Source organism: Spea bombifrons, chromosome 5 (genome assembly GCF_027358695.1).
Source record: "Spea bombifrons isolate aSpeBom1 chromosome 5, aSpeBom1.2.pri, whole genome shotgun sequence".
Classification (NCBI taxonomy): domain Eukaryota; kingdom Metazoa; phylum Chordata; class Amphibia; order Anura; family Pelobatidae; genus Spea; species Spea bombifrons.
Genome location: NC_071091.1, coordinates 48,350,513 through 48,364,968, shown reverse-complemented (window position 1 = coordinate 48,364,968; position 14,456 = coordinate 48,350,513). Strand labels below are relative to the sequence as shown.

At 37.5% G+C, this 14,456-nt stretch overlaps 1 protein-coding gene across 35 annotated transcripts in view; it reads left to right on the top strand.

Moving 5' to 3' along the window:
• CLASP2 (cytoplasmic linker associated protein 2) overlaps positions 1-14,456 on the top strand; it is a 157,667-nt gene that overhangs the window by 29,976 nt on the left and 113,235 nt on the right. For 7 of the 35 annotated variants that reach the window (XM_053467373.1, XM_053467372.1, XM_053467381.1 and 4 more), the window contains exon 1: positions 4,827-4,941. The exons of 23 other annotated variants lie outside the window; for them this stretch is intronic. In XM_053467373.1, coding sequence (XP_053323348.1) covers positions 4,926-4,941 — 16 coding nt within the window. In that variant the 5' untranslated portion in view covers positions 4,827-4,925. Of the gene's footprint in view, positions 1-4,826; positions 4,942-14,041; positions 14,348-14,456 lie in introns of those variants that run through there. 5 more of the 35 variants (XM_053467380.1, XM_053467376.1, XM_053467382.1 and 2 more) reach the window with 3 other exon arrangements.

Below are 14,456 nucleotides of genomic sequence, written 5' to 3'. Positions count from 1 at the left end.
AAACAAAAAAAATATTTTTCTCAATCATAGCTTTTATTAAAAAAAAATAGTTTACATGAATTAACATTTACTGGTAAAACTTTTTTCCTTTGGGGTCGTCTTATATTCAGGCTTTTTCTTTTTTTCCTAAGTTTATATTCAGATTTTGGGGGGTCGTCTTATAATCAGGGTCGTCTTATAATCGAGCAAATACGGTAATACTAGAATAAATGGTCACTTAGCATAACAAAATAATCCACTATCTACGATTTGAGATTAGTCATCCAATTTACATTGAAGCAAGACCTAGAGACCTGTAACATTTCACACCTTGCAGAGGGCACTGGTTGGAGTCCAGGCTTCAAAAGAGGAATTCACATTGTAAAACCTTCTGGCATCACATTCCTATACAATTAAATTAACCCTTGTCATGCTGAAATTGAACCTCTACCAGGTAACAAATGTATGCACTACACAAATTGGCGTGATAAGGGGGCACTGGGATGCTACAGGGGAACACTATTATAGTTGTTATATTTGGGACACACAGATGGGAAAAAAGCCCACTAGGTTTAGATTGCTGTGCATAAATACCCACAGTTAATGGAATGCCTGAGATTCCTGCAGCATTGGTAACTAGTAAGAATATGGATTTGGTGGAAGTTGATAAGACATGGTGCAATTAACAAAATGAGTGGGATGTTATTCCATGATATGAGTTATATAGAAAGAATAGATAATTTAGAACATGAGGATGGGTTGCTGTTTATTATCTAAAAAAACTAATTAGATAAAAGGTAAGGAGGAGAGCCTAGAGAGTAACTAGAACATGGAAATAAGGTAGCTTCTATAGATGTGATTGTCATGTAAAAAAGAACGTATGCCCTCTTTGAATTATATGATTTTACATATCCGGACTTAACAATAATCTGTTCTTTACGTCTAAAAATTGGGTAAATACAACACATGACATGTTACACCGTGTCATGATGTATTAAACAAAAAAACAAAATGGAGAAGGCGTATGTGGAAAAACTAGGTACCGCCCTTACTGGTTCCATAGGAATAAAGATGCTATGTAGCAAGCAGGTGCTGATAATCAAATGCCCTTGATTAATTATCAGCAAGTGTAACCACCTCTATAAAAAGTGTTAGCTGTTTTTGCTGTCTGGAGCATTCAGTGGAGATCTTTGGCCATAATGCGCAGTGCAACATTTGGCGTAAACACCTCATACCAACTGTCAAACATGGTGGTGGAAGGGTGATTTGTTTGTTTCACAGCCACAGGACCTGGGAGCCTTGCAGTCATTGAGTTGACCATGAACAACTCTGTATACCAAAGTATTCTAGAGTCAAATGTGAGGCCATCTGTCTGACAAAAGAAAAGAATCCAGGTGTTGCTATGGCCCAGTCAAAGTCTGATTGAAATGCTGTGGTTGGACCAGAGAGCTGTGCATAATCAAATGCCTGCAAGCCTTAATTAACTGAAGCAATGTTGTAAAGAAGAGTGGGTCAAAATTCCTTATGTCAGAGACTGATAAACTCATACAGAAAACAATTACTTTGTTATTGCTGGGAAAAGGTGATTCTATAAGCTATTGAATCATAAGGCTTTTCTACAAGCTATATAATCATAAGGTTCCCAACTGGGGGCATAAAGATATCCTGAATCTAAGGCAAGATCAAGGGCTGGTTACGACCCGGGTTTTACATCAGGAAAAATGGCCTTCAAATTAAATGTTTCCATTATTAGCCCTCTAGCATAAGAAACGGCAAATGCTCTGAAAAGTGAACTTTTTTGGGGGGAGATATGTTATTGCAATACTCAGTCCATACTACTGAGGCGGTATGGATCTTTTTGGAAGACTACAGTTTATTTCCTCAAAGCACCCCCACAGATGGCATTTTCAGCGCAACATCCTCCCTTTATTAGCCCCATGCAGCTGTTCTTGTAGTCCTCATGGTTTTAGCAGTCATTTTAAAATGAACAAATGATATCCACACACACCTCTTAAGGGTTCAGATTGTAGGCATTCAGTGGCAGCCTTTGATGGAGCCATCTCTACTGCTCACAATGACTTACTTGGCTTCTGTCTAACATCTGTGCAAGGGAACAGGTTGTGACTGTTTCTGCCAAGCTGTATTGGTTTGTTTTTTTCACAGTGCTTTCTTTTTATGTAGCCCCCTCCCCCTCCTGCTGTTTACAGCAGTCTCCGGAGCTTCCAAATGTCAGGGCTCAGCCTCAGCTGCATGGGAAAAAAACACTCATGTCTCCAAGTTCTGGAGAAGAGGGAGTTGTTTCCTCCTCTAACTTGTTTATAAACCTGGGTATGTATTTTATTGAATTCTGTGGACCCTTCTATTTTCATGCAGAAACTTTATTTTTAAAAAAGTGCCCTGCTGTTTAGTTAAAAATTGGTTATATTTTGCTTAATTTTTGTGCAATTGTAAAAGTTCCTGCATGATTCAAAAATATTCTTGCCAGCCATTGAACTTCTGTACATGCTATGAATACTTAACTTTTGTCTTAATGGAGCACTTGTACCATCTGGCTAATGGCCTTGAGTACACAGTTCAGAACTAAACAGTAAAGAAGCCAGAATGGAACTACCACCTTAGTTTGAGATAATTTAAAGGTAAATTAATATTTAATCACTTGACGACAATTGACTTCCTAGGCACCTCATGGAAATACCATTAATGAAATTTGTCAAGGGGTTAAACTGGTTTAGAAAGCGATTAGATATCATTCTTCTCCCAAATTATGCACTAGAATTTGAAATACCCTGGGGTGTCTAGTTTTCAAACATGTATAGTTTGATGTGGGTAAATTGAATTGGGCGGCATCAAAGGTGTCCTAAATTGGACATGGGGCAGGAAGTTTTGAGGAAAAAAAACCCCACTATGGTTTGAAATAGCAATATGCTACTTCTACTTATTGCCGTATAACTTACAAAAAAAAAAACACTGGGTACTTCTAAACATAGGACAAATGCCAGAATCTATTTAACAGTTTTTTTCATTAGCTTTTGTAGTCTTTTTTTTTTCATTCATTTTTTTGAAATAGTAAATTAGGTGATATGATTAAAATAATGGAATGTCATTTGTGTCCTGAAAGAAACAATATAATTTGGGTAGATTAAAGAGAAGAAAATTACAGCTACACATGAGCACAACCTAAATGTTAAAATAGCCATTGTAACGAAAGATACAAAAAATAAAAACACCTGTCCATAACAGGTCAATGAAATACTTGTGTAAGTGCTATAATAAGGATTGTGTATCTTTCACACCCTGATCACTCCCACTGGGAAGCTCATGATATATAACTGGAGAACACTAGGTATGCATTTATGTATATAAACAGAAATACTGTACGTAAACATCCGTATGTATCTTTTAATGTAGGGAATGTGGTACTGTCGTCCTCCTGTGCTGATTCTTTGCAGACAGTTTGGTGTGAGGGAGACAAAGGAAACCATAGAAGCACAGAACTGTGCACAGGGGAGGGGTTCTCTACATGTAGACCAATTACAGAATACTAGTAAAAAGAGAAGTTTGAAAGCTAGAGGAAAAATATGGTAGAGGGGTCATGTTTAAAACCTTTAATATCTTAAAAACTATTCATTTGGGGCAATTATACTTTTTTTTTTTTTTAATTCGAGCAGGGCCCTCTCCACCTAATGTATCTGTTTGTCTAAGTCTGTCCATTCTTGTCTTGTCATACCCCTTGTATATATGCATTGTATTAAGCGATGCGTAAACTGTTGGTGCTATATAAAGAAAGGATGATAATTTTCGATGAAATAAAATAAAGTTGAATTTCCATGATAAAATGCCTATGCCCAAGACACCCAGTGGTTTATAGGTTCTTCAGTGCTCTTAGGTGTTGAGTTGGCAAACATAACCATTACTAAAATAGTTGGCTTAAATTGCATTTGGTAGGTGAGCCCAAAGCAATCTGTAAAACATTCTAATCTAAATTACAATTCTTATCCCATCCCATTACATTACTACTGTTATAAATGTTTGTGTTATGGGATACTGCTGGAGATCTGACAAAGTGACAGTGAGGTTATTTTACATTTCTTTTTGGATTCTTAAAGGAAAAGACTTTTCAAGGTTGTATGCATCTAGATTGCTACCTATATGAAATGGGCATAATTCACTTTATTATGTAAGTGACATTGGACTAATACACTAGTCACAAACAGCAGCAGTCAATCTAATGTCTAGTTGCTCTACTGAAATACATTTTTTGGGCAGTCCTCTGCTAATGTGAGCCCAGGGATCTTAATAGTAGTATTGCCATTTCATTGTTAAAGTAAAACGGTTTCATCCTCCTCCTGTGTGTTTCTAGCAAAACATTGTTTTCTCCTTAAAGGAATAGTAAAGAAAGGCAAAGTGGTCCATCTGTAATGCCTAAAGCAGCTGCATGTGCTAATTGGCAGTTTACTTCTCGTTTTTTGGGGACTTTTTTGCCCTGTGAACAGACCCCAGTCAGACCCCGCCCCCTTATTTTTATTTGATGGTAAAAATGTGTTTTAATAACTGTGTGCAGCTAAATCATTTTTGTATTGATCTTATATCCATATAATTTCCATTGTCCAAGCAAACGGTCATAAGCCTAGAAGATTTAAATCTGTGATTTCAGTCTTTGTTGGGTGGACCTGAATGTATTCATGGTGTGGTTTGTGCTTTGGCTGAAGAAAACAACCTTTTGTACTAGATCTGAGACTTTTATTTTGAAGAGACTCGGAAGCTTGCTATGGTGACTGCAGCACAAGAACTGCAGATCTGACAGGGGTCACACTGAAACACACACGCGCACACACACAAAGCAGTGTCTTTATGCTGCCCTAGGTACACAACAGCACAGTACCCTCAAACAGTGGCTAACATCATTGAAGAGATTCCATTCACAACGAATAATTTCCAGTTTCCTAATGACAGTCGGGGATGGTGAGTGAGAAATGCATTTTTTGTCTTTGAGCCTTGCTTTCTGGACTGAGCATGCAAAACAAATGGAAAGCATTTTGTACAGGGTAGCTGGATGATTACTATCCACCCCACACACACTTAAATCAATTGCATGCTGATTTCCACATAATTTCTAATTACCATTTTTTGGTTACTTTTTTTTTTCTTTTTCTTGAAGATGCTAGTTTTCTGCTTATAGCCAATGTTTATACAGGGATGAGTTGAATCTTATGTTTTGATAATATAGCTTCGACAATTTGCAAATGCATCTTACAGCACGTACATTCGAAGGGTATGACAAAACTAGAATTGTCAAAGACGAAGCAATAGCAGTAAGAAATGAGGGGCATGTTCAGTTTTGTGTCGTAACTTTATAATTTAGTACCGTGAGCTACTGTGTAATATAATTTTTCATACCCTGTATGTACAGTCTGGCTTTTTAAAGTTGCTTTGTTCCTCCTGTTTAAACAAAAGCAAGCCCATGAGTGCTTGATGCAGTAGCTTGTAACAGAAGTAAACATATCCTTTGGAAAGGAGGCTTCGTATGAGATTGAACGATTCCAGCAGTGTACTTTGGCTTGTTGTGTCTGACACCAGCTGGATCTCTGAATCATTTATTAGATATTCATATAATGCAAGCCTCTGTTCTATTGATCTGCTTATAACTTCACACAGCGTTCTCTGTGTCAATTAGTTCACATTTCAATGTGTGTCTGTATGGATTCTGTACAATTGCTTTATAAGCTCATAATAATATAGATACGAATATTCATCATGGGTGCAACACATACTGAAAATCCGAGTTTTAGGTTTTTACGTGAGAATTTAAACGGCAGCCTTTTTTAGATGAGCAGTCAGTCTGTGTTTGACATAAGTGCAAATGTAAGATTGCAGCTCTGAAAACCAGATTATTCACAAGCTGAGAGAAATGGGTTTCCCTATACCCATTAATACAGGGCACAAATAAAGAAGCAAGTCAAAAAGTAAACTTGGCAATAAGAGGGAAATTATTACCGTATTTGCTCGATTATAAGACGACCCTGATTATATGACGACCCCCCCAATCTGAATATTAATTTAGGAAAAAAAGAAAAAGCCTGAATATAAGACGACCCTATAGGAAAAAAGTTTTACCAGTAAATGTTAATTCATCTAAACTATTTTTTTTTTAATAAAAGCTATGATTGAGAAAAAATATTTTGGTTTTATTTCCTTCTATTTTCCAACCTGCCCCCCAGTTATGCACATCTGCCCCAGAAATGCCTTATACCCCCAATATGCCACTGTGCCCCATGATATGCCTTTTAACCCTCTAAATGCCACTGTGCCCCATGATATGCCTTTTGACCACCTATGTGCCACTCTACCTCCAGAAATGCCTTATACCCCTATATGCCACTCTGGCATCTAGAGGGTTAAAAGGCATATTATGGGGAAGAGTGGCATATAGGGAGGGTTAAAGGTATTTCACAGAGCACTCTGCCTCCAGAATTGCCTTATGCCCCCCATTTGACACTCCCCCGCCCCCCCAAACTTACCGGTGCTTCTGACTTCCCTGTCATGTAGTCGGGGCAGCGTGTAGATCCCGGTGCGGGGAACTCTGATCTCTGAGAGCCGGGGAAGGTCTGCGCGATGGACGCAGACAACCCCCGCTGCTAGCCACGCCTCCTTCCGGCTGCAGCGTAAGTGCGTGGGATCTACACGCTGCCCCGACTACATGACAGGGAAGTCAGAAGCACTGGTAAGTGGGGCGGGGGGGGGGGGGGGGGCAGGAGGATCCAGGTCCCCTGCAGCTGCGGGGTATCTGGATCTTAGTCGTCTCATAGTCAGACCTATTTGAGGTCTGATTATAAGACGAGGGGTATTTTTCAGAGCATTTGCTCTGAAAAAAACCTCGTCTTATAATCGAGCAAATACGGTATCTACTGCTCATGGAGATGAAAGGGTTAATAAAGAGTATAAAGTATATTAGATAAAAAAAGTCAACACCATTGAAAATATGATGCAATATTCTATATTAATATAGGAAATATCCAAAGTGACCATTGAATGCAAATCATCATTGGGGTCCATCCCTGCGTTGACTCAGCTGTTGGAGGATATAAAACAATAGTACAGATACCAAGGATAATTCTGAAAACGTTAATTCAATTATGCTCATATCACAGAGACATTTCTTATCACATGGTGAACCCCCCCGCCTTTTCTCACTTTTATCTGAAAGACGTGTTAAATACTATTTGTCATGAGTTTAGAAATACCCGATGTTTTTATTTTTCCTTTTTTTCTACAAGTTATTGGGCAATAAGTACAAGTAGCGTCTTGCAATTTCAAAACCAATTTTTTTTCAAATCTGGTCATTCAGCCCCATGTGCTATTTCGGGTATCTTTAAAGCAGGCCAATGCAACTTACCTCATCAAACCATATATTTCTGAAAACTAGACACCCCAAGTTGTTTCAAATACTGGTGTTTTAATACTTTCCATGCACTAATTCTACTGCCACTCTTTGTCAAACTTTGTGGTAGTAATTTATTTTGTGAAAAATTTGCACTTCAAGCATGGATTTACAGCTACTGGTATATGTCTCTGTTAAACACCCCAATATGTGTTCAGCAGCATCTCCCGAGTACAGTATACTCGGTATAGTAGAGTATACACGGTATAGTCCCCCATGTATGTGTGGGTTGGGTTGCTTAGGTGGTGAAGTGCGCATTTTTCTACATCTGGTCCTACTGCCCTATGTCCTAAGTGAGCCATCTTTGAAGCCAACTAATTCAGTTTACCCGATCAAACCATGCATTCAGCAACATCTTTTCATTACAGTGATACCACCCATGCATGAGTTTGTCTGGTTGTTTGGGGGCTAAAAGGCCACATTTGGGAAGTGTACTTTTTTCCCCATTTTAGTCAGTCTGTGCCTATGTCCTATCTTTGAACCCGCCCACTCCAATTTACCCCATCAAACCATTCATTTTTTTACATAGACACCCCTTGGGTGTTTGAAATCCTTTTACTTTAACTCTTTCCATGTCAGGATTTTTGGGAAGATACAGTGCTAATCTTATCACTTGCTCATAATAAACTTTATTTTTTATTTTTGTGTATTTTTACAGTATATGGTAAACGTTTAATTAACTCAATAACAAAGCATTTGCTGTACAATTTGTAAATGGGGCATAACAAGTAGTATTTAACACAACAATTCAACCTACAGAAACAAGGGGTAAGGAGGGCCCTGCTCAAAGGAGCTAAAGGATTCCATTATAATATAGCCCGTCAAGTGGGGCTGACAACTTTATGCTCAGAACAGATCACATAACAAGAGGCTGTGACAGTCTGTACTTTGATAGATTTGTCTTTTTTTTTTTTTTTTTGTTTTTTTTTAACGTATACATATTATGTATGAAGATTATATTATTTTTACTAAATTCACTGCTACATCTTTGGCTGCAGTATGTATCTAAATGCTGGGAATTCTGTTTCTACATTTCAAGTAGCATATGTGCCTGTCAGTGAAATGACATGGCCAAAAATCTTGTCATCAGAAACTGTCAACATTCAAGGTTCCAAAGCTATTACACCACATTCAAAACATATAAAAAACCGTTGTTGAAACATGAATCTGGATAGTGCTAGATAACCAGTTCAAAGGCTCTCTAGGGATCCGGCAAACCACTGCCAGTGCAATATCGAAAAAATGGATACGGTTTGGGATATTAGTAACTTTATAGGTGTTGCTAATTTTGTCAAAACCACTCAGAGAAAGCCATTGTCATTAAGTCACAAAGAGTGCTATAATGACATCCATAGATCAGCACACCACTCTTACCTTAGCTAAGGTCAGTGTTTATGACCCGTCATTAGAAAGACACTCGATGAATATGGGATTCCTGGAAGAGTAGCAAAACTGAAACCACTGTTCTCTACGAATGCAATTGCTTATCTAGAACTTGCTAGAATCGACTAGTGGAAATAGAGTGCTGGAGCAACATTTTATGTAAAGTTATGTTTGGCAAATACACCAATTTTCAATAAAAAAAACTGCTTCCTTAGCCCAGGACGACACTTAGGAACTCCACCAGCCAGGAACAACAGAATCCACAGACGATTAGAGAAGCTCATATATGTGTATACATGCGGCACAACTAAAACTGATAACTAGTATCTCTTTAAAAATGGTATTCTCAAATATTTTCTGTTTCAAAACAATGACTGCTTTACCATTTTTTGGCATTTATTTGCTACATGTATAGTTTCCTGATTTTAGTTGTAAAATGTGAAAATATGTTTTAATGTTTGCTGCAGACTCTGTTAATCTTGACATTTCTTCAAGTTTTATTTTCATTTATATTAAATAGCTGAATTTAGCAAGTTAACTTTTCTGTTCTTGCCAGCCTTGGTTGCAGAAAGCTTCTAATTCCTAAACAAAGGTTACCTGGCAGACACTACATGTTTGAGATTTACCCACAAATTTTCAAAAATATTCGCTTGGTGACTGCGTGCAGTAGTTCATATTGATTTGGAAATGGTTTGGATCATAGTATTGCTGTAATAACTAAACTTTTTTTTTTTTTCCTCTGGGTTGTTAGCTTTTAAGATTTTCTGTACTTGGTAAAATCAATTTTCCTTTTACCTGCACAATAATTCATGGGCCACTATCTGCCACACTCGAAGCATGCTTAATTGCTTAGTGACCTCGGGTCCTAGTTGATGGCAGATGTAGTATGTCCTATGGTTTTTGCACTGCATGGATTGTTTTCCTGCTGGTACACAGGTAGAATTCGGCAGCCTGTGGTCTGCTCTGTCAGCAGGAGCTATCATTAGATCCAGCGTGATGGAGAATGCCCAAACAGGGGTTCGGGCACCTTCTGCTGGTGGTGCCAGTCCTGACACTGCCGGAATTATCATTCAAAATCGAAAGGTTCCAAGAGGGTCTATCCAGACTCTCCTGAGACCTGCGATTAACCCCTTAATGACAAGGCCGTTTCTTTCTTGTAGTACATTTTGGGACAATGGTTCTTAACATTTTTCAGTGTTGCTGTTAAGCTGTAACTTTCTTCTTTCTCATTTCGTGCACCCACACACATTATATATTTTGTTTTTTTCAGGACAAACAGGGCTTTCTTTAGATACCATTATTTTTATCATATCTAATTTAATATAAAAAAAAATGATAAAATATGGTGTTTTGTTAAATGACTTTTTCTCACTTTTCTTTGAAAAATCTTTTACTCATCTGCAAAAACTAATGAAAAAACCTGCTAAATAGATTCTGCTATGTGTCCTGAGTTTGGAAATACCCAATGTTTTTATGTTTTTTTTTTTTGTTTTTTTTTTGCTTTTTTTCTGCATGTTATGGGGCAATAAGTACCAGTAGCGTTTTGCTATTTCAAAACCATTTTTCCCCAAATCTGGTCATTCTGCCCCATGTGTTGTTTCGGGTACCTTTTGAAGCCGGCCAATGCAATTTACCCCATCAAACCATATATTTTTGAAAACTAGACACCCCAAGGTATTTCAAAAGCTGGTATTTTAACCATTTCCATGCACTAATTCTACTATATATATATATATATATATATATATATATATATATATATATATATATATATATAATTGTATAAACACATTCTCTGAGCAGCCCACTCTTATGTTAGTAATGTATTATTACAAATAATTTATCTGGTTACTACTTGTGTGATTGTTTAGTAACAATGTTGAGTGCATTTATAGAACAGCCAGACGCATAGTGGATTTGCAAGAAGCTTTCCTAGTGGATTCTGAGCTGATCCAGTAAAAGAAGATTAGGTGTTTAAGATGCAGCTAAGGTAATTGAAGGTTGTGGCATCATTTAAGTGTCTCTACAGTTTTTTTTTTTTTGTTGTTGTAAGTTTCACAAATAAATGTGACCGCCAAATATTTTGGCAAATATTTCAGACCTGCATGTCCGAATCTGGAGAGAGCGGTTAAAAAATGCCATCAGGCTGCCCTGAATCTAAATAAAATGGCTGTGCGGCCTCCCACAGCGCCAGGCCGTCTTTAATGCGGGGCAAAAGCATCTGTTTCCTGGCACTTTATTTTTTGTAGGAATAAATTGAACAAATTTAATTTTTACTTATCCAGAGATAAAACGCCCTCCTGAATTTGTAGTCACTTCAGAGGACAAAACCTTCTAGGCCCAGAAATCAGTGAGAGGAAAAGTAAAGGTTTTGTGATATTTAATCTAATTCAATTTGCATATTTTATTAAAAAGGATTAGTGGCAGTAAATTGTGGTTGCAGGCATCACGTGTATGATTTTTTTTTTTTTTTGTCGTGTACTGATGAACTCCCAATATGATCACATTACATCAATATGCGTTAGAAAATCAGGAAAAGATGGGCATGAGATGGGCTGATTTGGTAGTGCAACGGCCCACTTGACTAGACTTACTGCCAGCCCTCTCCTGAATGCCATAGTGAGATACTTTGCCTGTAGCAAAGGGTGGTAAAATGTCAGCATTTGAAATACCCTGGGATGTCTAGTTTGAATTGAATTGGCCAGCTTCGAAGATTTGAGGAAAAAAAGGTTTTGAAATGGTAATATGCTACTTGTACTTATACCCCTACGTCTTGCAAAACAAAATAGAAACACCAAATGTTTTTAAACTTAGGACAAGTATTAGAATCTATTTAGCAGGTTTTTCCATGAGCTTTGTAGATGCGTAAAATATTTTTCAAACAAGTCTGAAAAAGTCCTTTTACTTCTCTCAATTTTTCACCGTACTTTATACTTTTATTTATAGTAATTATGATCCGATTAATATAATAATGTTACCTAAAAAAAACATTCTTGTCCTGAAAACACAATATATAACTTGTGTGGGTACAGTAAATGAGAGAAGAAAATTACACCTAAACAAGAGTACCGCATATATACGAAAAGAAGCGGTGTGTAAATTTTGTGCTGCTCTATAAATAAAACATAATAAACAACAGACATCCTGCAATATGGAGGGATGTGATTGGGGGGAATAGTCTTGTTTTTTTAATCACTGGGTGATAAAAATGAAATGTGTGCTGTTGCTATGCAATCGAGATAAAATACTTGATTTATTTAAAGATTGTTTAATTTTGGTACTATATCATGAGGTAAATTTGCATTTTTTTTTAATTAATCTAGGCATCTATGAATTCCTAATCTTCTCCTGAAAAGATATTTAGCTAATTTAGGTAATAAGATCATAAGACCTAAAATTAGTAGCGAGAACATGAAGAAAAGGTTTCACCCCTAATCTTTTTTTTTTTTTTTTGGCTGTGTAAAGAATTTTTGGCATTCTTTTATACTCTGTTGCATTGGCACTTTAAGGGATGGAAACCTCTCTGTCAGCCTTTGTGATTCTGTTTGCCATGGGGATAATTATGTTCACTGCGAGAAGGGAGAAAAAAATGAAAACGGCTTTCTGAGTCAAATGGGGAACTGAATATTCATATTGCTGCATTTAACTTAAATAATTTGAAAACCATCCTTATGAAATCATATAGTGCCCTATATTTCACATACTGTTTTTAGTTTTAGCATGTACTGAGGAACAAATCTGTTGTGCAGGGACAGGCGGCTGTTGCCATGGCAACCAAAGGAGTGCAGTCTGGGCTTGGTCTGCTCTGTAGCTTGTTGATTGAGAGCCACCTTTTCAGGCTGCAAGTTGTTTCTATGACTTCATAGTAAAAGGATTATGCAACCGACATTACTTTTAATTCACAATTAATGCACGTTTGCCGTGTGTGTGTGTATACATATACCATGTGCTGTTATTTTTTTATGATGGTGCTTTAATACATATGCATACACAATGCTCTATATTTGACATCTTCTTTTAACATGGCCATATTTAAACCATGATTTTAAATCAGCCTGGCAGTGTGTCTGACATTTCTTACCAACAAGATGACCGCCTTCAGTCAAGCTATAAAATTCTCTGCCAAGTGGCACACATGCCACTACATGGATGTGGAGCATACTGTGCCAGCTGCCATCAACTAGAAATGCACAGTCATGTCTCGTAGAATTACATGAATCCATGCAGTGCCTGCCCCAATATGTTGAGGGGCGAGTAATTCAAGACTGCTGATCACTTTCTGAGCTCTGTTCAATAAAGGGAGAGCTTGCACGTCATTAGTCGTTATGAAGCGCAGACACTGGCGCGTTTCTCCAGCTATAAGGGCTGAGCTAGCCCTGCATAATTGAATTATCTGTGTATTATGGGTGGTCCCTTTATAATGAGTAGGGAAGTGCAAACCACCCCTCTTCTGCAAACTCTCTTTAGTGAATAGACCCATCCATGTGCACACAGCATTTATTTTGTGGGTTGGGATTGATGAATCGGCAAATATCATTAATTCTAGGCCCTTGTGCATTGCGGACTATATCAGAATAGCTAGTTAAGAAGAAGTCGGCATCAACAGTTTTAAGATAATTGGCCACCATTTATGAAACATAAAACAATATTTAAAGTCGGTGAGAAATAAAATTTAAATTTTTTTTATGGCCAACTTTAGCATGTTTTGGCTTTTGACAAAAAGTGTGTACCAAGAACTTTAATATTGCATATTCGTATAATTAAAATATAGTAAATTGAAAATGTCCTGTAGTCAGAATACTCCATTGTACAATCTGTAGATTATATAATTTTATAGTATGTTAATATATATATTTATATCTATAGATATCCAATATATAACATGGTAGAAAAGCCATTCTATTAGAAATATCAATATAATGCAAATCTGTAAAAATGAAAAAGGAGACTTTTTATTGTTACTGCAATCAAAATGTTCACATATGCCAGAAGTCTCCTTGCGTTCTATCAGAAGGCTGTTTGCATGCCGTTTGTAGTATTTTTCCCCCCATACTATATGCTACCAGGTTAATACCTTTTTGTGGTTACCATGATCATCAGTGGTATAATCAGCTTTGCCTTGAATCGTGTTTTTATTCTTTTCCAAAAGCGGTATACAATAAGTAACACGATGTCACCATTTAGTTGGGTTTGCGTGAGTGTGTCACAAGGATTTGCGCACTCTTCCTTTAAGAGAAATGTATATTCATGGTAAAGCTACCTTGTCTGTGGCTATTGGAGAATGATGTCACTCTGCAGCTGATTGGCTGATTCCCCTCCCTGCGAGCATAGGCAGGGAAAAGATGCCGGCTGAAGCATCACTGTGGGTTGTGTGGTCCTTTCCGTCTGCCGGGATCTCAGCTTAAGTTCCTGAAAATCCTGCCGCTTGTGCTTATGGGGGGAAGGGAAGGGAGGGCCATGTGAGCTACCCGGAGCATCCTAGAGTGGAAGGAAATGCAAGTGCTATAGAAGGAATGAGGCGACTCATCTGCAAGCGTATCTGTGATTGTAAGTTGCAGTGTCAGGGTGGCACAAAATGCTGCTTTGTAGCGTCACACATTTTAAGAAAATTAAAGCGGAAACTAGTAATTGCCACTGCGTGCTTCCCTTGTCACCG